Genomic DNA, 26,110 nt, shown 5'->3' on the forward strand with positions numbered 1-26,110 from the left:
CTGAGAAGTTACCTACCTAATCCTCCTATGTAAAATCAGGTGCCCTTAATTTGTAAATCTGCAAGAGCCTGCTTGATTTTGAATGGTATGCTGTGAAGTGTCGCAGGGAGAGAAATATATCTATTTTTCACCTAAGTAATATATACAAATTGTCACAACAAGAAACAAGGACCCCAGCACTGATGGTTTGATAATTAACATTGGTTAATGGATGACCCATAGATGTTCTGAGCATACCAGCCATGAAGCTGGGGGACAGGGGACAGTGCTGGGAAGACTTTTGTTGGCAAGTGAATGAGAACCTTCTGCCCATCATTTCCTGCCTTTAAACTGTTTGCCACTTTGGGAAGCCCTCCATCACACATTTTGGCAACCTTGTTAAAGGAAAAATAGGCTTTATTCTTAACGTTTTTCAGCTTCAGACCTTGACTTCCTTTTTCCATTTCCACTTGCACCCATAATTCAAAGGAGTTTTTTATAGAAAACTTTTCTGGGTGGGGAGCACTGGGAGAATATGTTGCTGCCTTTATTTTTGGAATGTTCATGTTACTGGAATGGAATAAGTAAAACAGAAATGTAATAGCAAAATAGTCCTTTTAAAAACAGCAAGAAAAGCCTTGATTTTTCACATCTGACAGGCAGAGAAAATCAGAAAGCAGTTGTGGCACACTCTTAATGTGCTAGGAGCTGACAGAGCATACATATAACAATATACAATAATCATAAGCATAGATGTAAAATGATATAAAGGAGATGAAAGAATACTGCACTAATATATTTAAGTAGAACCATCATGTTACTCTGGAAATTCTCTCAGGTCCATCTCATGTGATAACTCAGCTGATGTCCAACACACAGCTTGTCTGTCAACCTTCTTAGACGTATGGATATGAGAACGCTTGCCAGCAGCTTACATATAATAAACAAAGTGATAGATGTAATAAACAAAAGCAAAACCAGGCAGGTTGGCAGCAGAAAATAAAAGATTGGAAAAGTAAATCAAATAGATTCTTTGGTTATATATACAGACTTTCCCACATGAAGGAGCCAACCCTAACTCATGTAAGAATGTTGAGTTGCATACATGTAACTATGACATTCACATACAGTGCTTAAAAGTTGGTAACATCAGTAAAGCTGGTAATTCAGGAGGAAGAAAAAATCAGTATGGATAAAATGACATGTCATTCATGTAGCAATTCTATTCAGCTAGTGAAAATGGAGAAACTGAACAATAAGAAGCAAATGGTCCATTTTTTAGTTGTCATCTTTTTAGGCTGCTTTTTACTTCAGTGGTGCTTTTCCCTTGCCTTTTCCAGACTATATTCTATTTGAACTCTCCATTCACTTATTCAACAGTCCTCTCTTTTCTAGTTCATGGATGAATCTTCCATAGTGGTCCAGTATGGTCTCGCAATCATTTTTTCCCCCTTTCTGCTTATTCCTGGGTTTCTAGTCAGTGGCAAGGCTCTCTTCCCATGATTAGGTAATTTGTAAATCTATAAGTACCTTTATCACAAGTATTTTTGAAAATTGTAAGCTTTTTTCTTAGACTTGATTTTTTGCTGGCCTTTTAAAAAGAATATTACTACTTAAGAGGCAGGATTTATTGTATTGCACCACATCTATTTTAATATTTCATAATTCTTTAGTTACAACTTTATTAAGTACTTATAGAGATTTGCTTATATATAGTGGTGAAGATAATACTCACTGCAGCTGTTCAGTTCCCCAGAATAATACCTGAATTTAGTGCAATTGATACATGGAAATACTACTAGTGTTCAATATGGGAAAAGGCCCAAGCAAGCAAAAATAATTACCTTAAAAACTAAACTAGTTCAATATTTTCAGTTAGATGTAGTTTGAGTACTCTGTAGTTGAATTTAAGACCTCCATATCATAAATAAATATGTTATTATTTTCAGGAGGAATTAAGTATATCCAGATTCTTTTAACCTCATGGATGAGTAGATGTTTTTCTTTTATTTTTAAGACATTAGACATCATGGTGTTGTCAAATAAAGGCTGGGTCATTTATAAAAGACGCTTTCTGAGAAAGGGCAACTGCAATCTCGGCTTTTACTTTTCTTCAATTTATATTTTCACTTGATTTCCTTGGGCCAGGGCGGGTATGACAGATGTGTCTTCAGGTGGTTTTCAACCACAAAAAGATGCATGCTACCACTGCAGTCACTTAATAAAGTCAGGATGCTGCTGCTTCTTCAAAAAGATAATTGATCAAGGATTGCCAAGATATTGGAGGGGTCCTGCTGTCTCAGGGTTTTCCACTCTGAAAACCATCTATTTGTGCTCTTGGAACTTAAATAGGGCTTAAATCTTCAATAACACTTTAGCACGAATCATGTTGCGAATGTGGAAGAGACTTTGTTCAGATTCTTCACTATTGAGTTAACATCAGGGCTTATCCTGTCATTATCCACAACTGAGGAAAAACATAGGGCTGTCATCTGGAAGAATATTAACACCTTTACCAGATGACATGGATGGGCTGCATGTGTCTGTGAACAGTTGAACTTCAGAAGTGTCTCCAGGGACTGCAAACAATGAGCCAGAGGAAGCAGGAGTCTGAAGATGCAGAAGGTTCACTTTTCTGTTGGCTGTTGCTGTCTGACTACCAGCTGCAGGTAAACCCATCAGTTCAGATTAGTGAATCTGAAATCAAGAAACTACGTTTTTCAGGCAAGGAAATTACCCGTTTGTGAAAGGAAGTTCGTATAGTAATGAATAAAGTCTGCCATAGTAAAGAGCAAGAAGTAGTATATGCTGAATAGTGATCCAACTGAGATGTTGCTATGCTAAGAACATTAATATATGGTAGGTACTAAGAACACAAAACTACACATGTACAATATGTGTTTTCAATATTTTGAATCACTACTGTGACCCAAACTGCATCAAAGTCGAATTAAAAGAGAAACAGTTTTAACTGCCAGCTGAACAAGCTTGAACTGGAAGGCAGTTCTGGTTTGAGTACAGATGAGATAGTTGCAAGCATGGAATGTTTTTTTCTCTTTTGTACGTACCTAGCGGCTATCTTCTCACACAATGTATAATTTCTAGGGAATGTATAGAGAATATAAAGGAAAACTACAATATCTGAAGGATGGAAAGAAGTAAATAAACCTTAATTTTTTTTTTTTCATGAATTAGTGCACCCATTAGTTTCCCAATTACAAACTGAAAAACATGCTTAATTTAAAGGGCCATGTTTCATTTTTCTCACCATCCCTGTTAAAGGATTTTGCTTATGTTGAATGAATAATGTAAGTGATTTTCATTAGCAAAAGTAAAATGTGTTCAGACGTTTGGAAGTTAAGTGATTTCTTTAACATGTGCTGTACGTATTTAACTTGGGAATTCTGTTCAGATCAGGTTTCTGCAGGAAAGTGATTAGCTTATTGCACCTTCAGAAGGAATAATGTTACTTTTCTACCTGATAAGTGGTTACTGTAGCTTGAGTACTCACTAGTTCTACTGCTAAGAAAAAGAAGTCAGTTTACTGTCATCCCAGCCATCCTCTGGTTGCATCAGCAGCACTACCGAGTTTCTCCTATATCTAGTTTTATTGCTTGCTTCTGTTTATAGGCGGTGCTTCATGCATTAGCCAAGCTGGAGAATTCAGCTAATGTGGTTGTTCATATCTGTTAGCTGAGATGCCTGTCCTCACCTGCCCTCTTGTTACCTTATTAACCTTTATGTTGCATGCGGATTAGGGTTGCACATACTCCCTTAGCAGGCAGTGTTGGTGGTTAAGAGACTGCCATATGCTGCTGTTTTGTGATGACTGTTTACCACCCCATTTCCTGGAGAGCAGATTTAGTGGGATGGAATATAAAATTTAGTTTTATATACTCAAGACAGTAAGTTTAAAGACTAATTTTCCTGTAGAAGAAGAAAGGTTGCTCTCCCTCCCCACCCTTATCTAAATTCTTATCCTCCTTTTCCCTTGTTAACTTTGTGCTGCTTACCAGTTGTTCTAAAATGTACAGCTTGATTCTGGATACCTTATATTTTTATTCCTTTCTTCTCCAAACTGTTCGCAAGTCAAATTGCTCTTCTGTGCCTAGAGCCTGTATGCCATCACCATTATGCTACAGCTTTCTGCTGGTTCTATTCTCCTGCTTTCTAAGTTCTTGCACATGTTTGGCTGTTACGTCTCTTACACTTCTACTTCCATTTTGATGCTCTGATGGTCTTTCCTTCAGTGGGTTCAGTCTCCTCTCAGATCTTTCAGCTTTTCTTCTTCGATATCTGTCACTAGATGACTTCACTCACTTGATTTTAACTTCATGCAAGTTACTCATAAATCAGTCTTTCCAGTCTTGAATAATTTTCTCCACCAACATTGTTAGCTTGTCTTTGTATTTCTTTTGTAACCCTATCACAAAGGAGAACACAATATGGCTAGAGCTCTCTGGAGGACGAGCTCTGCCAGGCGAGGTCAGGGGCATGTTGCTGTGGTTGCTGATGAAGTTACTTTTTTCCTTCTCTGTGGCAGCCTCAGTGGAAGTTACTGTTACCATAGCAAAGAAAAGAGGTGGGAAAATGTCTCTGTCTCACCTGATTTGTCTCACCTGATCGAGTTCAACTTGAACTGCCAGAGAAAGTGGCTGGTGCTAATGATCCAAGCTATGGACTGGAACAGCAAAGTCATAGGCCATTTTGTTCCATTTTGCTGACTCTGCTGCCAGGGCAGTAATCTACCCCATAGGCAAGGTGTCTAGCAGCTGGGTTGGCAGTGTCACCATCTGCTGCAGCTGTTGGCTTTCATAAGGGTTGGTCTGAGGCCCTACAAATGTTATGGTGATAGTCTTGACTATTAATTATTTAATTTTCTAATCTTGGGGTTTTTTTTCAAGTACCGTATAGAAAAAGGCTTTCGTTTCTTTCTCTATTCTGTCTTACTTCTTTAACTCACTGTTTTCTAAAACGTTTTTCTTGACTAGTAAATGCAAAATATTTCTGAAAAGTAAGGCTTAAATTGTGTGTTTTGGTTTTTGTTAAAATAATGAGAATTTAAAAACATAAGGAAGTGTGTTCAGGAGTCAGGGCCTTCTTGGAGTATTTCTGCTCTTACACATCTCAAAATAGAAGCAAAAAAAAAAAAAATTTGTAATTGTTTTAGAGGAGCAAAAATGTAGTCAGTGTAGTTAAATGATACATACTTTTCAAAATACAGAACTGTTTTCATTAATAACATTCTCAATTTAAATAAACATTTAAACTTTCAGAACAGTTTTAGAAAAAGAACTTTGAATGTTTCCAATGTCAGATTTTCTTTGTGTAAGTTGATAGTGTAAAATTTCAATTTATAAACTGTGAAATGATCAGTGATAGCTTTAATATGAAATATACAGCACTAGTTATTAGATGTTTCAGAGGTCTGATGAAAGTATTCATTTCCAGCTAGATCATGTCTAAGAATTTAGCTGAACATCAATATTTATATTTAGGTAGTGCAGGAGTTTCAGTCATACCTTCTTTCAAGTTCTAAATATGGACCATGTTTACATTAGTGTATCATAAGCATAGAACTTAGAGCTGAAATAAAATCTTTTTCTCCAGAGGTGCTTAAATGTACATGACCCTAATCTTGGGTGATACGTGCATAGTTCTGAAGAGTTGTGTGTTTGAAAACAAAAACAAAACATTAAAAAAAAATTAAAATGTCATCTGCACTTCCTGCTGTTTCTTGCGATAGGTAAAAATTAGTATCATGGAGTATAAAACTGCGGCGAATAAATTGATCACTGCTTATGTACTGAAGGAAAACATTGCTACCTTTGTATTGCTTTGTGCATTTCCTGCACAATTAGTCTGTGCAAATGTTGTTCGTGATAGGATCCAGGTTTTATTTCTTTGCACTTGTAATTTATTTGTTCTTTAAAAAGACCCAAATTTTTCTATGAAAGTCTAGTCTGATAGATAGTTTTTCGGACTAAGCATACATTATATTAAATGTACAGTACAAAGAAGCTGCTGAAGAAATGTCCCTTTGTGAATGTGGTAATTTTTTTGTGTGTCCAGGGTATACGGAAGTTCTCTTAAGTATAGGCTCTGATCACCTCTGGTTGAAGTGAAATCAAAATAGCTTTGTAAGTTTTGTTTGCAGATTAATTATTGCCCGATGTCTATGCTGCTGACGATTTCAAGAGCAACTACAGTGGACAGAGTGTAGCGTGTTAGAAGAAGCAACGAAGGGAGACAAGCAAGAAAGAAATCTTAGTATGTTCAGTGTACAGCATAAACAAGTTTGCGATGACAAGGTCTTCTGGAAACTAGACCAAGAAAAGACACATCATTTCTGGCATTTGTACTCTTACCAAAAACATGCATCTCTGCACCAAGATAAAATAATACCAGAGTCTGGGTAAAAGATCTTACATTGAAAACTGTAGTGCATTGTGGTTTAATAGGTTTTTTGGGAGGAGGAGGGAAGGGCTTGATAAGTTGCAGTTGGTGTGAGTGAAGAAAAACATCATAAATACCAGACATTGATTTGCATTGGTTTATAATACTTGGGCTGCATTGTTCTTTTGCGCAGTGTCCAGGAGCCTGATCTGGCATTTGGAGCAGGGAAGTATCTTTTTAACACTGGTGGCATAATTCAGTGTGGTAGTGGACAGAATCTGTTTGCAAGTTTCATTTTCAAGGGTAGGTTCTTTTGAACACATTTTAAGTTGCTACCTTTTACTCTGGAAGTGGTGCTTTAGATTATTTTCATCTGTTTTCTCTATCTGCCTGATTGTTTTTGAACTGCAATATAGAACCTCATTAAATTCAACCAGTCCATGAGTATGCCCTAGCTTTATGTGGAAAAACGTAATTGCAGAAGACTAGTTTTAGAAGTCTTAACTGTAAGTAGCCTGAAGTAAAAGCAAGAACTACTTTTGTTTTAGTAGATCTTTGATATTTCACGTACATCTGTAGAGGACTGCATGTGATTGCATGGCTTTTATGTATGCAATGTTTCATAATACATATTTCCAGGAGGAACCATAATTGCTAGCCTGAGGTTTTTAGCTCAGATCTAAAGTAAAACTGATCTTTGGTGTGAGGGAGCTGGTAATTTCCGATGGTAGATAATACAAATTCATAACAGTGCCTTGGAAGAAAACCAGAAATAATTAGTTAGACTGTGTTGAAATGTTTTTATCAATTTGTACAATATGCATAGAGTTTAGTAAAACAATAGCAAATTCTCATGAAGCAGGCATGATCTTCCTCTGTGTTTATTTTGTTGAAGAACTACAGATTTAAACTTAAGAATTTCAAGATTACCATACACCATCTCCCTTCTGCTTTTGACATGATAGATTGCAGCATTGCCTGGAAATTGTTTTCTGTTGTTACAGTCTCCTCCATTCAGGAAAAAAACCCTGGAATAGCATAATTGAAGTGTCATGGTTTTTTAAAACATTTCCATTATCCTTGAGAACATACAGTTTCTGGTCATTTGTGTACTCAGTCTAATACCATCGGCCTTTTACAGTAATTGTTATAATAGATTAATTACTATAGTCATTGATATGATACCTTCTGATATCATTCATGTCAACAACATTGATGTGTTCTGCTTTATCCTAAACGCCTCAACATTTCCCAAAATGCTTTAATTTTATTGTCAGGAAGGTTATAAATTTGCAAATTGTTTTTACTATTCAGACTAGAACTTTTGTAATATTGACTTTTTGAGAAAAAAAATAATGTCAAAATGTAAAATATTTAAGTATTTAGGAGCAACTACTTGAAAACAGAAGCAACTGATAGCAGTAGATGGAATTATATCATAGAATCATAGATTGGTTTAGGTTGGAAGGGACCTTTAGGGGTCATCTAGTCCAACCCACCTGCAGTGAGCAGGGACATCCTCAGCTAGGTCAGGTTGCTCAGAGCCCTGTCCTACCTGACCTGGAATGTTTCTAGAGATGGGGTCTGCACAACCTCTCTGGGCAACCTGTGCCAGTGTTTCACCACCCTCATGGTAAAAAATTGTTTCCTTATATCCAGTCTAAATCTACCCTCCTTTAGTTTAAAACCATTTCCCCTTGTCCTGTCACAACAGGCCTTGCTAAAGAGGTTGCCCCCATCCCTCCTGTAGTCCTGCTTTAAGAACTGGAAGGCTGCAATAAGGTCTCCCCGCAGCCTTCTCTTCTCCAGGCTGAGTAACCCCAACTCTCCTTGCAGGAGAGGTGCTCCAGCCCTCGGATCATTTTTGTGGCCCTCCTGTGGACCATTTCCAACAGGTCCATGTCCGTTCTGTGTTGGGGGCTGCAGAGCTGGACACAGCGCTCCAGGTGGGCTCCCACCGGAGCAGAGCAGAGGGGCAGAGTCACCTCCCTTGACCCGCTGGCCACGCTGCTTTTGATGCAGCCCAGGATATGGTTGGCCTTCTAGGCTGCAAGTGCACTTTGTTGGCTCATGTCCAGCTTTTTGTCCACCGGTACCCCCAAATCCTTCTCCGCAGGGCTGCTCTCAATCCCTTCATCCCCCAGCCTGTATTGATACATTGGGTTGCCCTGATCCAGGTGCAGGACCTTGCACTTGGCCTTGTTGAACCTCATGACGTTCTCACAGACCCATCTCTCCAGCTTGTCCAGGTGCCTCTGGATGACATCCCATCCCTCAGGCGTGTCAACTGCACTGCTCAGCTTGGTGTCATCTGCATATTTGCTGAGGGTGCACTTGATCCCACTGTCTGGGTCATTGATGAAGATATTAAATAGTACCAATCCCAGTATGGACCCCTGAGGGACACCACTCATCACTGGGCTCCATCTGGACATCAAGCCATTGACCACTACCCTCTGGATGGGATCATCCAGCCAGTTCCTTATCCATCAAACAGTCCACCCATCAAATCTGTATCTCTCCAGTTAAGAGAGAAGGATGCTATGGGGGGCCGTGTCAAAGGCCTTACAGAAGTCTAGATAGATGACATCTGTAGCTCTTCCCTTGATCTCTGATGTAGTCACTCCATCATAGAAGGCCACTAGGTTGGTCAGGCAGGACTTGACCTTGGTGAAGCCATGCTGGCTGCCTTGGATCACCTCCCTGTCTTCCATGTGCCTTAGCATAGCTTCTAGGAGGTTCTGTTCCATGATCTTCCAAGGCACAGAGGTGAGGCTGACAGGACAGTAGTTCCCTGTGTCTTCCTTTCCACTGTTTTTAAAGATGGGCACAATGTTTCCCTTCTTCCACTCCCCAGGGACTTCACCTGACTGCCACAACTTTTCAAATATCGTGGAGAGTGGCTTAGCAACTACATCAGCCAATTCTCTCAGGACTCTGGGATGCATCTCATCAGGTCCCATAGACTTGTATATATCCAGGTTCCTCAGGTGGTCACGAACCTGATATTCCCTTACAGTGTGAGGGGCTTTATCCCCCTGGTCTCCATCCTGCGGTCCATCAGCTTGGGAGGGGTGAGGAGAGAGTTTACCAATGAAGACTGAGGCAAAAAAGTTGTTAAGTACCTCGGCCTTCTCCTCATTTATTGATACTAGGCTTCCATTCTTGTTCATTGGTGGGTACGCTTTGTTTGGCTTTCCTTTTCTGGTTGACATACCTGTAGAAGCCTTTCTTGTTATCCTTTGCATCCCCTGCCAAATTCAGCTCCAGCCGCGCCTTGGCCCTCCGGACCCCCTCCCTAACACAACCGGGCAGTGTCCCTATGCTCTTCCCAGGACACCTGTCCCTGCTTCCACTGCCTGTGCAATTCCCTCTTGCTCTTCAGTTTGACCAACATGCCTCGACTCAGCCATGCTGGTCTCTTCCCTTCCTTGCCTGATTTCTTACACCTGGGAACTGAGAGCTCTTATGCTGTATGGAACGCGTCCTTAAAGATCTGCCCAGCTCTCTTCTGTTCCCGCGTCCCTGAGGACTGTTACCCAGGGGGTCCTGCTGACTAACTCCTTGAAGAGCTGGAAGTCTACTTTCCTAAAATTTAGGGTCCTGACTATACTCCTAGTTTTTCCCATATCCCTCAAGAGTGTGAACTCCACCAATGCGTGATCGCTGCAGCCCAGGCTGCCTCCAGTCTTGATATCACCAATGAGCACACTTGCATTGGTGACCATCAGGTCTAGTATTGCATTGCCTTGGGTAGGGCTGTCTGTTACCTGGCTCAAGAAGTTATTCTCAACACATTCTAGGAATCTCCTGGATTGCCTACAGCTCTCTGTGCTACTTTTCCAGCAGATGTTGGGGTGGTTGAAGTCCCCCAGTAGGACAAAAGCCTGCAAGTGGAAAGCCTCCTTGAGTTGGAGGAAGAAGGCTTCATCCATAGGCTCCCCTTGATCAGGCGGCCTGCAGTAGACACCAACCACAAGGTTCCCTTTATTGCCTCTGTCTCTGATTCTTACCCATAAGCTTTCAACCTGCTTGTGGCTATTCTTCAGGGACAGCTCTTCACACTGTATTGATTTCTTGATGTAGAGCAACGCCTCCACCCCTCCTTCCTTGCCTGTCCCTTCTGAACAGCCTGTAGCCATCGATAGCCACATTCCAGTCATGGGATTCGTCCCACCAAGTTTCAGTAGCAGCAATCAGGTCATATGTATGGCTGTTGCTGTTATTCCTGCTATAATGCATAGTTTTCACTACAAAACTAAAAGCATTACTTACCTTTTAAACTGGTGAAAAGTGGTTATTACAAATAATTAAGACTTTCCAAAGTAAAAAAGAACTTTGAGTTCTGTATCTAGAAGAAGCTATGAACTTTAGATTATAGCTGAGATTTTTTAGAGCCTTAGGAGAATAAGCTTTCTAACTTTCTTCGACTTTCAAGATTTTTTAATTTATGCAAGTTCATAAATTATTTTATTTTTGAGATTGAACCTTTTGTCAGGCTTTGTTAGGCTTTTCTTTGAAAAAAATCTATTGTTCAAGCTATGCATGAACTGAAGAAGCAATAAAGAAAGGAGGCAAGGCTTGCGACAGGTGGTTGATAAGCACCTGCCTGAACCAAATCGTTTCAGCAATATGTTCCTCAATCTCAATCATGAATTCCACAATAAATTAAAAATTCCTAAGATAATTTGGAGTTCGTATGAAAGGGAGCTAGTATGAAAGACATCCAGTAACAAGGTAAGCTTCCAGAGCTCCTCTGAAGGGAATTGTTGGGCAACAGCTTAATGTTGTTCATCTTGTGCTTGAACAGAAGTACTGGAAGATGCTTATTTTGCTTATCTGTTTTATAGGACTGCTTACTGTATCAAAGAAACTTTTTATCTAGGATAATTAGAATGATGTTCTTATTTCAGGAGACTTGAGTTTTCTCCTGATCATAATTTTTGTAATTTCAAGCTAACGTGCAAAGCACTCGATATTTTCATGTGTATGAAGACACTGTTCTGTATCCACAAGTTACTAGATGCATACATTGTGTATATGAAAACATATAATTTATGGAGTTCTTTCATCAGTTTGATGTGTGTTAAAATTGTATAGAAGAATTATATTCAATCTACGTTCATCACAGTAGTAGAGTTAGGCTATAAATAATATCCTCTGCTTTGTCTTTCATGAACTTTTCAGATGCCAGATATAATATACTAACTATTAATGTTTCCAGGCTTTGCTCTCTGTACATGACACTGTTGCTCAGAAGAACTACGATCCTGTCTTGCCCCCCATGCCTGATGATATTGATGAGGAAGAAGATTCAGTTAAAATAATCAGGCTCGTCAAAAACAGGGAACCATTGGTAAGTAACCCTCTCTTTTGGGTTTTTATACTTGTGCACATGGTGGGGAGTGTTCAGATTATGAATATGAATGGGTGACATTAACTTGAAATGTGGCTAGACAGACATTACACATGTTTATTCATAACATTCAATAATACACTTGTGACTTCCATTTGCAGTCATTATTAGTAAAGCACACGAAATGAATAATAAGAATTTGTTCATTCATGCTGTTTGAGCATTATATACGTGGGCCAGTCTGAGCATTTAGATCAATAATATATTAATCTTTTATCTTGAATTCAAATCATGAACTTGTTTTAAAATGAGAGAGGGAGAATGAATCCCCAAAGAAATCTTGACCTTTGCTGTGAACTGTGCCTGTTAGCACTCATGTAAAAAAATGTGACCTTTCAATACACTGAAAAGAAAGCATAAAAACATATTTTAAAATACTTGAATTGAAATCTGGGCAAATTTAAGATGTCTGTTGTTGTACTTTGGATTATGACTACTAGAAAGTTAATATCTTCATGGGGATATCTGGAAAAATGAAAGGACTAAACCTAGGTTGTATTACAAGAATATTAAAGTGCTTTACTGATTTGGTTATTTTTATTTGCTGTAGAGTAGGAATCATCTTGTGTAAAATTTAACTATATTCTTTTCCTCCTGTAAACCAGTAAGAGCTTTGTTTTATGTTGTACTGGATATTTATTTTAATGGATAGCAATCCTGAAGAAATATCTGCAAAGTTACTTTGAGAAAGCTGTGATTCTGTACTTGAGATGATAGAGGGAGAGCGATGCCTCTCTTAGACGTACAGGGGTACCTTGTCGCACAGTAGGTATCTTACTATTACTCTTATTCTTGATGGATTTCTGGCATCAATAAGGAAGAAATAAGTTTTGGTATTGACTGCCTGTAGGTGTTTTAACATATTAAACATTTTTTTCCCCAAAAAATATTTAAATCACAGCTTTAAGCTTTCTGTTTTTTTTTAAAATCAAATAAATTCCTTGAGGAAGAAAACAAACTTGGTTTAGGATTGTGTCTGAGAGAGTATTAATTCTGAAAGGTGTGAAGAAATTTGAACATACAGTATAAAATGACTTCTAATTGAGCAGCTTTTTTTTTAGTATTAATGAAAACACCCTTATTGTTTTTTCTTGAATTTACGTTAGAAAAATCTCAAAATCTTAATTTATATAGTTTCCAACATGATTTGCTTCTAAAACTTTTGTGAGTTAAATACTCTAAGTTAATAGTATCCCAAAGTGACCTGGATAAACAGCAACTTTGAAAACAAAACTGAGAGGTTTTTCTAAAAACTTATGTTATACACTGTATATTGACTTTTGAGATTTTGAGCCCTCTGGTAGGGACAAATAGAGTTGCCTAAGCCAAAGGTTGTCCCTGGGCTGTTCCTCAGATTCCACTCTTGCCCATTTATTCCAGTGGGATACTGAACTCTTCAAGGTACCTGTGTTTCTGTTGTGGTTTAACCTCAGTAGGCAGCTCAGCCTCACACAGCCGCTCAGTCACTTTCCCCAGTAGGATGTGGGTGAGAATCGGAAAGATAAAAGTGAGAAAACTTGTGGATTGAGATAAAGACAGTTTAATATGTAAAGCAAAAGCTGCATGCAAGCAAAGCAAAATGAGGAATTAATTTACTACTTCCCATTGGCAGGCAGGTGTTCAGGTATCCCCAGGAAAGCAGGGCTCCAACATGCTTCATCATGGTGACTTGGGAAGACAACACACCATAACTCCAAACATCCCCCTCTTCTCCTTCTCCCAGCTTTTATTGCTGAGCATGACATCATATGGTGTGGGATATCCCTTTGGTCAGTTGGGGTCAGCTGTCCTGGCTGTGTCCCCTCCCAGCTTCCTGAGCACCCCCAGCCTGCTCGCTGTTGGAGTGGGGTGAGAAGCAGAAAAGGCTTGACTCTGTGTAAGCACTGCTCAGCGGTATGAAAACATCCCTGTATTATCAACACTGTTTTCATCACAAATCCAAAACACAGTACCATACAAGCTGCCATGAGAAAATGAACTCTATCACAGCCATAGCCAGTACAGTCTCTGAAAAGGTGCATCCAACTTAGTACAACTGTTGTGCTAAGGAGGTAACAAATAGTCTTATTAGAACTTTCTTTTACTAGGCTGAACGCAGCCATGGAAAATATAAAAGAAAAGTGAGAGAACTCAGTCTTCCATTTGTCAAGATTGTTTAGTGAAATTATCAAGGCAAAAATAGCCTTATAATGGAATCTGTGATAGATCTATTGCTAGGAAGAGGCAAAGAGCAGGAACTAATTGCATCCTACAACTGCTTGAGAGTGGGGAGCTCACAAGAACAGTGGAGTCAAACTTCTCAGCAGTGAAAGATGCTAAAACACATGGCAATGACCATAAGTTGCAGCCCTGGGAAGTTTAGACCGAGAATTAAGAAAAGTATTTCATTCAGTGGGATGTACAACACTGGAACAGACTGGAGATGTGGAATCTGCAACCTATTCCATAAGGCAATGGCTGACCTGATCTGGTCTGACAATAGTCCTGCTCTGAGCAGGAGATTGGCGTAAATGACTTCCAAAAGCTGCCCTTCAACCAATATTTCAAACATTATCTGGTTAGGTTATCTGTAGGCAAAAAGGACTATTTATGGTCTCACCAAATCCCCAGCCTTTCTTGATGTTTTATTTTTGTTGGAGAAGAGCTTATGGTGAGTTCTGTTTTGCATGTTACTTGTTTTCCAGGAAGGCTTACTGTATGGTGTCCTCTTGCTTTTCCATAATCCACCTTCAATCCATTTTAACATTATTAATGTTAATGTCAAACATTCTTTCTGGCAGACTGATAGGCAATTTTTCTTATGACACCACCACCACAATACATAATAAACCTGTTGTTTGTGTCTCTGCTTTCCACAGATTAATTATTTATTCTTAGGTAGGGGTGAGAAGAAACATGGATAGTAATTTAGATAATGTCTTACCAGAATATGGCACAGCAGAATAAAGATGCTAGGCATGTTAGATCTACTGCTTCTATGCTTCTTGAAGCTGTTTTACTAAAGTAAGCATATGCCATGATCTATATTTACTAATATTTACTAAACTATTTAAATTTTCATTTTCTATTTATTTCCATGTCTTTTTAATGGCTTTTCCTTTGAAGCTTCTTCTAAAGTCTTAGATATTCTTAGCTGAGTACAGATCAGAGAGTCTCTACTTATTGTCTAACCACTATTCTGCAGTCATAAAGTCTGACTTCCACTTGTATAGTTGTATCAGGATTCTTGCTGCTGAATTCAAGTTTGGAGGTACCATACAATAATTTTCTGGGGTGGAGATGGTCTGGTTTCTTGACTTGAAGATACTGAGCTCTCTGAACTTTTCTTTCACCTCAGATGCATTCTCATTCTCCATTTGTACGCAAACAGTAGAGACTGTTTTTCTGCAAAATAGTAAGCTTTCCAGGGTGTGCAGCTGATGTAAATTCTTGAACTGGATATCTCCTTTGGATGACTTTCAATGGTACTCTCTGTGAAGAAAATTAGGCACTCTCTTAACTATGGAATGTACGGTTGGACTCAATGATCTTCAAGGTCTTTTCCAACCTAAATGATTCTATGATTCTATTCTATATCTAGTGACCATTTTTATATAAAACTGTACCACATTTCCTCTTGTACTTGTTCATGCTTTTCTCCAAGTTAAGTACCCCACCAATGTTCTGAGCCTGTGTTAATCACATACTAATGAAGCCTGAGTTCCCAGGAGTAATCACCTCAAAGGAGAGGGAAGCACATGGTTTGTGGGAGGGCCTTCTGTTTGCCAGATTTTATCAGTTCAGAAGTGAGTGCTGAACATTCGTCCAGTTTTTTGGAAGAGGTGATTTAAACCTTTTGTTAATCCTCCCACAGGTTTTGGTTGGTTTGTTGGGTTTTTTTCCCCCCTAAATGCTCTGTTAGCAAATGCCATTCTAGCAGTGTCTCGCTCAAGCAAGGTGAAATTGTGTTAGGAGGTTTTATCTGAACAAAGTAATTCAGAACATCTCTGAACCTTACATGAAGTACAAACATCTCTTTTCAGAGCCAGTCCAAAGTTCACCTGGCTATGATTAGGCTTTTTATCAGTTGGTTTGGAGGGTTCTTACATATGCCTGCCTCTCCAGGGTTTTTTCAGGCACTGCCATGTTCCTGGTTAGCATTCCTGATAGCCAAGATGTACAACTATTCTACCAGGAGATCAGTTCCTGGCCTCTCACTACTTCCAGCTCCCACATGATATTTTTCCAGGTTTGTTACATTTGTCTTGCAGTTATTCTGAATAAGATGCTTCTTCACATAAAGATGGTTGCTTCTTTGTAACACAGATTAATTTCACATAAATTTAGCTATTTGAAAACTGATCTCTATGCTGTGTCTATAGTAAAGAGAAAAATAGGCAGCTCCAGAGAATGAACCGTGCCATCTATTTAAGATGCCTGCCTTAATGAAAGGATGATTCGTTCTCTGGAGCTGCCTATTTCTTTTCATTAGCTATAGGAGGAGCTAAGACACGTAGCTTGAACTAGATTCCTGATTTCCATAGCTGAACTTGGGCAAAATGAATTGTGGTGATTTAAAAGAGTCATTTACCTGTTCTGCCCGTGCAGGTTCTACAGCTCTTGCTTGCCTTTCACTCTGAGTCCCTGTAACTTGGTTCTTATTAGCAAATAAACCCAACTACTTTATAGGTGGGATTAATTTGGGTGTAGGGACAGCTTTAGTATGCATAGTCTACATGTATGCGGGCATCAACTTTTAAATAACTCTTCACTGTAAGGTAGGTAACTGGTATTTGTATTTGCATTTTCAGTAGAGAATGAATTAAAATAAGGCTGAAGTACTTATTTGCATTCAACATCTGCATGTGCTTTTGCTTAACAGAAAGGTATGCAAAGCTGCTGCTGATGTTTCGAACTCTTATTAGTAATTTATTTTACAGGCTAGTCTTTTTTTAAAAAATAAAGGCTTATAATGTTTATATTATGGAACCAGCAGATAAATGAACCAAGGAAGCTCACATCTGTGAAACCCTGAGTGATGCTCACCAATCAGCATTACTACATTAATACTGAAAAAACACCAAACAATAAAAAACAAAAAACAGTGGAAGAGCCTTGCTGAAGGAGCTTGTATTATTTTTAGTGCTTTTGCATGGTATACCTTTAAACATTTTCTCAGTCTGATCACCATATGGCTCCCAAACTCCTTATTTTTCCCTTTAAAAGTATTTTAAACTGAGCTATGCTATTACATCTGTATATGTCTCATTTAGGGTAACTTACACTTTTGGCTAGCAACACTAAAAATATTTTCCAGCTCTCAAGGTCCAGTCTAACCTTCTTCCATTTTTAAAACTCTAAATGAGGAGCTGCACTGCACATGTAACTGAAAGTACTGGAGCTGAACATCTCATAAGGAGAAATTCTTGCCAGATTATATATACCTCATAGTTTAAGCAGGGCTGGCAGCAGTACAAGAGAAGCTGCTTTTTCAGAAAATCAACTGTTCAGGTTTTCAAAACGAAATCCACTTGTGTTTGACAATTTCTTTTTAGCTATTCCAAATTGAGAGGGAAGGGGAATTTAAGGAACCCCCTGTTTTCTTTGTGTATTCTAGGTACAGCAAAACCACATAAACTCAAATAGTGCTTTTCATGGGTCTGCCCATTCACTTTGAGTTTGCCGTAAATGAGTTACTGACAGTGAGATAACTTGGGTTAAATAATTTCCCTGTAAATTCAAACTTGATTTTCTGCTGATAATTCCAGGTAATTCCAAATTACCTGATACCTTTATGGGGCCTTCTTTCAAAGTGGCTAATCTGTGCTAGGAATTAATTTTGTGCCGGCACATCGGTAGTGATAGTCACATAAAGCATAAAGCAACCGTTCCATTTGGACAAGAGCCTTATCGTTACTTCCAGATGCTGGCTGGCTCAATAATGTGCTCTTCAATCCCACACAAGTTTTTTTCTAGGGTCTGCCTTAAAAACAAGGTGAAGTGAAGTACTCATTTTTAGACGTCAGCGTTAGGGCCTGGGGTAGCTGGATGATCACAGTGGAAGGCTGTCAGTCATTGCCTGCCTTTTGCATTTGGTGGCATTTGATAGTGTTGACTTCTAGGTGAAAGGCATAAAGCCTTTCCATTCAAGGCTTTGTCCCTGATTAATTAGGAGAGCCTCTGTTTTCCGTGGACAATACAGTGGAAATGTCCTGTATTTATATTTGACTCTAGCATCCTAATGCTGCTTCCCCTTCCCGTCCCACCCCCCAATATATCCATCAAAAAGGTGCTTTGTACATTTAAACAGATGTAACTTCCCAGGTATGAATAATAAACTTCAAATTAATAGCTGTTGCTTCAAGGTCAGAACTTAATATTGAGATCTAGGCTAGAGCAGTTAATGCTTTGTTTAATATTCCTAATGGTATGCAATTCTTTTTGCACAGAAGTCTAATAATGAGTTTTTAATGTGAGATTAGATGCAGCTAAATCTTTACCTTTTCGAAACTCTCAGACTCATTTGAAACTGTAATACAAACAAATGCTTACCAATATAATTACATTATAAACAACACAAAAATAAGGCTGGCAAATTGCAGAATTACTTTGCTTAGGGATAGAATGTCATACTAATAAATTTAAGGTGTAAAATAAAATGTGCAAACACAGCACATCAATTTTGCTGTAGAGTGCTGGCTACTGTTAATGTTTCAGCCAAAGAGAATATTGTGCGGTGACTGTTTTTATTTTTTCTCTACTTGCAATAAATGCAGCTTGCGTATAATAAATTAATCTCCCATTTTTGTCTTGTGCTATATCTCCTACTTAGAGGCAGAGGGAAGGGGAAACAAGTTTATTATTTACAGTCAGTAAAACCGTTAACTGCAGTAAAATGTCACCCCCATTATTTACTTGTTCATATTTCAGCTTCACATCCCTGAAACACTTAAAAATTGAAGTAGTAATAAACATATTTATGTTTAATCTAAACAAATACAGAAAGCTATCTAAAAAGGCAATTTAATTATTCAAGGAACTTTATAATGTACTTATGTACCTTACTTCAAGCACAACACTTCTCCGATGGAAGGAAATTCTAACGGCTGTCTTGTACTCAGAGGTGAAGTAATACTGTTTGATCACTAATCAGAAATATGGAAATGTTCAGAAAATTCACTTACCTGCCAGAGTCCTAAACACCTCTGTTGATTAACAAAGCTAGAGCTATCGCAGGTAACTAACTACATTGCCATGGCAAAGTAATCGTGTGCAGATAAAAAGCTGTTGGCCAGGAGGTGCTTTTTTGTGGTGTTTTTTAAAAATACTGGATCAAATAACCTTTTTGGAGGTAATTATACAGTACAACGTAGCTTGCTAAAATCCCCCTTGTTATTCTGTGGATTCTGCCTTCCAGAGCAGGGCCAGCATTTCCCCCCTCAGTCCTCCCCATCTGCCTGAAAGGACTGGCACAGCAGCTTAGGCAGCAGCTCCGTGCCTCCGTTTCCCTTCCCTTCTTGCTTGTCCCTGCTGCTGCCTGCTGCTTCCCCATCACCTTGTGCCTCTTTTCAGCGCACCCTCACGGTTCTAGTTACAAAGGCATTTTTCTCATCTAGACAGCTGTTCACTGGCAATTTAACTACGTGATGTCATTTTACCTAAATGCCTTGCACTGTGTGTGTGTTATGTATGAAACCAGTCATGACTAACTCAGGAAATGTTCCCCTCCTCTGCATTTCTGTCCCGCGGGTGTTCCAGGTGAGCCCTGATGTGCAGGGACATTTCTCAAATTTGTGTTTATTTACTGATAACATCATAAAGCAAAACTATGGTTAGTGGGTGCACAGGCAGTTCTGAGCGTAAAGTGCAACTATTATGAACACAGTCAAACTTTTTGTACCTTTAGTGTTTAACGTGGCCTGTTACATACATGCAGGAAAAACAATTTATCAGTTCTTAGTAATAGTTTAGTACAGTTTTAGCAACAGACTCAAGTAAGGTACGCTGCAGTTAACATTAAGTAAAAAAGTAAACTACTTGTATCATGTGTCCAAACTGCATAAGTCAGTCCTGAATGGAAAAAAAGTCTAATTTTAATAGGATGGTACTAGAGCAACATATTTTGTATATTCTTTCCATGAGCAAATATCATTTCTGGCTTATTCACACGTTGGTCTGATGTGAACTTTTTGCACTTTTACATAGCAAAAGTTTTTTTAGTCTAGTGAATTCAAATTATGGTAAAATTAACCAAATACCTTTTTTTTTTTTTTTTTTTTTTTAAGGGGGCTACAATTAAAAGGGATGAACATACTGGTGCAATTGTGGTGGCCAGGATAATGCGTGGAGGAGCTGCAGATAGAAGTGGTAAGGTGTTGCTGTTTTCCGCTAGCCATTCCAGTTCTGTAACTCAGAAAACTATGAAATGGGAGCATTTTGTACACACGAAATACATCACTATCACAAACAAAAATATTTGGGGTTTGGACAACTTCCCAAAGTGATAATTCAATACTGTATGCATGCTGCATTTTTTCCCCAATTCACTTGCAACCAGGTATCTTTGAGTCAGCAGATGCAGGGTTTTTTTAATATGTGTCGTGGTTTATTTCCAGTTGAAGGCATCCACTTAGAAATGATAGGATATGCTAAGATTACAACCTGTTGATGGAGGAACTCAGGATGGCTGAATTATTTTATATTAGTACATCCATTTGGAGTTTCAGCTGGTAATTCAATTTCAAAATACTAGCACATCCTTGACTGCCATTGTTTAGTTTGGGATGCTCCAAGTCTGAAAGAACTCCAGCAAGAGGTCCTGACTTATACTCTAAAGGGCCTCTTTTCATTGAAGAGAATCTAGGACAGCTGTGTTTCACACTTAGATGGGGTAATGGAGTAAATCTAGATACATATTGTTAAATTAGGAAGCATTTGTGCCACAAATTAGCACTCTCAGCCTAAGTGTTCTTTGCAGTACTTGCAGCTGTGTAGCAATAAGAAAGTAGTATGAGTAGAAAAAGAATTGGCACATGTATTTTTCAAACATCTGCATAAAGGTCTGGAAAAATCATAGAGAAATGGTACTAATTTTCAGGAGGAAGGAAGGCAGGTGAGCAAACCAACCATCTCAAACTTATCTGTGAGGACAGTGGCTGTTGTGTTCACCATATATTTCTGCTTTTAAGTGAGAGCTTAAAGTGGGTGAGCAAGGGAGAAAAAAGCTGTTAATGGCATTTTTTGTATAACATGTAGCTGCCATTTAACAACTCCTCTTTGCCTTCTGTAGGTCTTATTCATGTTGGTGATGAACTGAGGGAAGTCAATGGGATTCCTGTAGATGATAAAAAACCTGAAGAAATAATACACATTTTGGTAAATACCAAGCATTTTAAAATTAATTTAGGGGAGTCAAGAAAAAGTAATTAGACGTATGATTTCTGGTGTATTTCTTAGAAAAAAGTATATTCTGCAATAATGCCTTTTCTTCCAGTGCCATCATTTACAAACCTCTATTTCCTTAAAGAATGATTTTCCACATATTACATATATATGCAATTACAGATTACCTGTAAAGAGTTAATGATGGTAATATGGCTGTAAATATGTTGCAGAATGTTGCAGACCTCAGTGTATAATCTACAGTTTTTAAGGCACACCACGATGGGTTGAATTCAAACTATTTTAAATGTATTCATTACTAATGCGTTAACTCCATGTGAAATACATGTACTTGATAGAATAAACTGTTACATTAAGATTATATTTTATATTGATTTGCACTATATAGCTATATATGGGATTATGTTTGCACTCCTCTGAACTACACAATATCTAAAGCCACCTAATTACTCACTTATGGAGCACTGTTGCAAATTAAGTAATTTTGACTTTTTCAGAAATATTTAATATTTTTACAGCAAAGAAACTGATGAGAGTCATGGCAGGTCTTTATGTTCATGGTGTAGGCATTTCTATATACATAAATACCTTGCTGTCCTGCTGAATTGAGTGGCTGTCTCACAGTTTTGATTCAATAACCAAGATGATTCATTTCAAATGTTAGCCTGCTGATATTCATACTTGCTTTAGGGTTTTGCATTCCCTACAGAAACATATTTTTCTGCAGAAATTAATATTTAAAAATCTCTAGAAACACAATAGCACTAGAAAAGGTGTGAACAATTTCCCCATTTACCTCCTCGTGGTACAATATAAACATCAAAAGCTAGTTAGAGCTTGTTTCAAAAGTAACAGAATTATTGATTCCAGTCCTACGGCTGGTGAAATAAGAACTTGGCTGCTGCTTGTCAAACAGTGAGCTCTTGGATCGCAGACATGCAGGCAGAAGTATGTCTCGCTTGGTAGTGGACAGGCCTGTTTCCATTTTGCTTAAATCGTTGGCTGTCTGTTGCACTCTGCTAGTTTTATGAAACTTGTCGGCTGCATGCAATAGTAGCAGAGGCTCCAACTGATTAGCACTTCCTTCAACAGCAAAATGTCACTAAGGCAGTGGGAATATATTGTGGTTAATAAGTAAAATGCAGCCAGACACACTTTAAGTGGGATATAGGGAAAGATGAATGGATGAGGTGGTTGATGATGGCTAACTTGTTTTAAGATTTATAGTGGAGGGGGTTTTTTTCCATTTAGTACACGTAGTCTATTCAAAAATGTTTTTCTTTTCTAGTTTCTGTAAGTTGCCAAAAGAATAAATTCCCCCCAATAGTTTTATATGATAAATATGGCACAAGCCTGTTTGAATTTTTCTATCAGGTGGGTTGTTTTTTTTTTTAAAAAAATGAAATGTTAGTTGGATTTTTCCAGGGATGTCCAAACTGTGCCAGGAGTCCAGCAATTGCTTTTAATATGCATACATTTTAGGTGCATTTGCTGCTGCTTTCAGTGCAGAAGTGGGACCTCTGAAACATGCAGGTCCCAGTTTTCAACAGTCCATCTCTGCCCACCCGTGAAGCAAATAAAACCAAGCATTTAAACTGGGTATCTTAATATTTGCAATGCAAAGTTTGGCATGGTGAAGCTGTCGAAGTCCAAGGGAGAGGATAGATTCATCATATTTGAGTATTTTTAAATTAATTTGAATTTCTTTTCATTTTAAGATTTCTTTGAAATGTACAGCTTAATTCTCAGTGCATTTTCCTTTCAAATGTTCACCAGGCTCAGTCTCAAGGAGCAATTACATTTAAAATTATACCTAGTGTGAAGGAAGAAATGCCAGTGAAGGAAGGCAAGGTAGGCAAGACTATTTCAGAAGCTATTGCAATGGCTGTTATGCTGAGGATATATATTGTTTGCTTGGATGCCAGAACCAAGAATGTGATATATGCCTCTGGACTCTGTTTTTCTAAAATGACAATGTGTAGCTCAATGTACGCTTCAGTAGTCACATGCTGGATTTATAAGTGGGTGTAACATGGTTCTTAAGCCCTAACTCTACAGCCCTTAAGTTGACATAGCTAATATTCAGTCTTCTGCAAAGACCTGGCTTGCTTCCAAGTACTCCTTTTCTTCCATCATACACTGGGTAGAAGACACTTGATACCACCTTGGTTCAAAAGTATCTTCTCTTCTGTTCCCCACATGGACACACTGTTCACCTGCAAAGTCCTATTTGCCTTGGGTCATAGAGCCTTTACTACATTGGGATTGTGGTTGCAGAAACAATGAATTTAACATTCCCATATGAACTCCTAATGTTAGATGTCTGTAAGGATGTTTTACAGCAGTGTTTATTGCTTTGCATTATTTAGTTCAATGGTTTTGAACAGTAAAAGCAAAAAAGGGAGATACCTTTGCATTACATTTAATATTTTGATTCTAAAGATAAAACACGGTTTGTTTCAGATGTTTATCAGAGCCCTATTTGACTATGATCCTAATGAGGATAAAGCAATTCCTTGTAAAGAAGCTGGACTTGCTTTCAGAAAAGGAGATATCCTTCAGATCATGAGCCAGGATGATGCAACCTGGTGGCAGGCCAAACATGAAGGTGATGCCAATCCCAGAGCAGGCTTGATTCCTTCAAAGCATTTCCAGGAGAGGTGAGAATACTGAGAAGCCTAGTTTCATTATTTTTTGTAGTAAGAGAAGATGCTTATTTGCCGAGCTGTTAAGTTAGCAGAGTTGTCATATGTAATGCTCATAGATTACATGGGTATGATAAACCTGCATGTGCAGCAAGACAAGTGAACTTGGAGACCTGTGTGCTGAAATACTTTGGTTTTCCTTATTTGTCTGGCTAGAATTAATAATTACAAAAACTGATAGGATAACACTGATCCAGACTGAAAGAAAAAACATATGGAAAATAGCACATCAGTATCTGTACTCACGCTGATGTACTATGCAGGAATAAGAACTGCAGCAGGTTTTGGAGAGCTTACAAAAATTCGAGGCTGAGGATTTAAATTTTTAGATTGCTAATAGATTGCATTGTTTTAAGTTAATTTCTTATAAAATCTTCTGGATATTTTGCAATACTCTCATGATGTTAAGTGTTTATTAATCCCAAACTTGCAGTGAAAACTGAGGAGTTTGTGTCTTTCCCTACCACCTCCCATTTTATAGGAGATTTGCACTAAGAAGACCAGAAGTGCAGATTCAGCCACTGAAAATTTCCAACAGAAAATCATGTAAGTCTGTTAACCTGGGATAGAAATCATACTCCTGGTGTCTAACCTTATAAAATAGCAGTTTGTTTCAGCCCTGTGACTACAGGATGCATATCTCCTGCGCACAACAGCTTCTTGATCACATTGTGTCAGTAGGAAAATAAATAAAAGCTGAAATTAAAAGCTTTAAAAGCAGCTAACAATTTTTCCCAACCCTCTCACTTTGTTTTTGAAGCACTGAGTCCAATTAATGTTTTGATATACAATATTTCAAAGGTCGAAGTGTTCTTTTCCTGTTGAAATAGTACAGAATTGGCTCAATGGTTTATATAATTTGGATTGCATCAATACAGTGAAATTTATATTGAAAGTGAGATAAAAGGTCGGATAGTGTCCCCTTCTGTCCCCCATATAGTTGGTGACTGTTTTGTGTCCTGTGAAGCAGCACAAATTTTTAAACATCAGGACATTCAGTTCTCTGACAGGCTTTCACAGAACCACTTTTTACTGTTTTTTAAACAAATTCATTCTTCATACTCTCTGCTTTTAAATACAGTAGTGGCACAATATAAGAAAAAAAGAGCTCTAAGAAAGCACATACATCGAAACAAATATTTTCTTTCCACTGGAATTTACATCAACATCTGTTTTAAGTATCATTGCATATTTTACTTGACCTGTTATTTCTTTCAGTTGTACAGGCTCATAACAAAGTGAGTACAATGTAAGAAACTATCACGCTTTAATAGGATCTAAATCTTAAATACAAACATGTTTGTGAGTTCCACTACAGCTATTCAGAAAGTGGTCTAAAATTTCCAACCATCTTTCATTCTCTAACATAAAAACAAAAAGTATGGATACTATGGCAAACATCGGATGCTGGCACACTAAGCGTGAAATTAAATGCTTTTAACTTTAAAACTTCTCACCGAGGTTTCTGTTGCAATTTTCCTAACTCCTTGCTATGGCTTTTGTGTTCTGAAGTTTGACAATTATTGTTAGTTTCCTAATAATCTTCATTTTCTATCTTTCATTCCATTTCACTCTTTCATTGTGTGCCCTAATGCTGCTAACTCCAAAGCCCTTGATTAGCTTTGTGACAATATGACTGCAGTATAGCTTTTCCAGTTTACACAGATCTTAGAAACAAAGTGGTGCTCCTCCAACTTGTAGTAAACCTGTTGTTCTTTGAGGTTCTAGATCAAGTTGCACTGCCCCAGTTTTGGAAAACTGTCTCATCTCAGGGTATAGCTATTTCTATCTGTAAACTGTTCTTGAATCTGGAGAATAGCCTCAACAAGAGCCTTCAATTAATGCGGCACTGGTGCAGCAAACTGCATGATTCCTTTTGTAATGGACTGGATCTTTTTAGTAATTTTCAACTGAAAGGTATTACAAGATGAACCTCACCATTCCAAATAGGCAGCCTGAACTTGATTGGTAATTGCCAAAATTACAACCCAAAGAAGACCTACAGTATGATGACTACTATTGTTGTCTCTGCTGTCTCCACTGACTTTGCCTTAACTAGCTTAAACAAGGGAGAAGAGTTCCTCTTTTCTTCCCCTTTCCTTTGAAATGTGACAGAGCCTTAGGATCAAGCAGTGTGCCTATTATTAAGACTTTCTTTAAACAAAGCAAGGTCCAGCTCAATACCATCTAGAAGGCAATGGTGCATCTTGAAGGAGAAAAGACTGCAGAGTAA

The 26,110-nt window shown here is 38.2% G+C and overlaps 1 protein-coding gene across 6 annotated transcripts in view; it reads left to right on the plus strand.

Annotated features, from left to right (window-relative positions):
* The window catches only part of MPP7 (MAGUK p55 scaffold protein 7), a 158,158-nt gene that overhangs the window by 98,562 nt on the left and 33,486 nt on the right, over positions 1-26,110 (plus strand). For all 6 annotated transcript variants that reach the window (XM_075082575.1, XM_075082578.1, XM_075082577.1 and 3 more), the window contains 6 exons: positions 11,600-11,731; positions 20,056-20,137; positions 21,060-21,145; positions 22,949-23,023; positions 23,636-23,832; positions 24,359-24,423. In XM_075082575.1, the coding sequence (XP_074938676.1) occupies positions 11,600-11,731; positions 20,056-20,137; positions 21,060-21,145; positions 22,949-23,023; positions 23,636-23,832; positions 24,359-24,423 (637 nt within the window). The remainder of the gene's footprint in view (positions 1-11,599; positions 11,732-20,055; positions 20,138-21,059; positions 21,146-22,948; positions 23,024-23,635; positions 23,833-24,358; positions 24,424-26,110) is intronic.

This window comes from Phalacrocorax aristotelis, chromosome 2, assembly GCF_949628215.1.
Source record: "Phalacrocorax aristotelis chromosome 2, bGulAri2.1, whole genome shotgun sequence".
In the NCBI taxonomy this organism is placed as follows: Eukaryota; Metazoa; Chordata; class Aves; order Suliformes; family Phalacrocoracidae; genus Phalacrocorax; species Phalacrocorax aristotelis.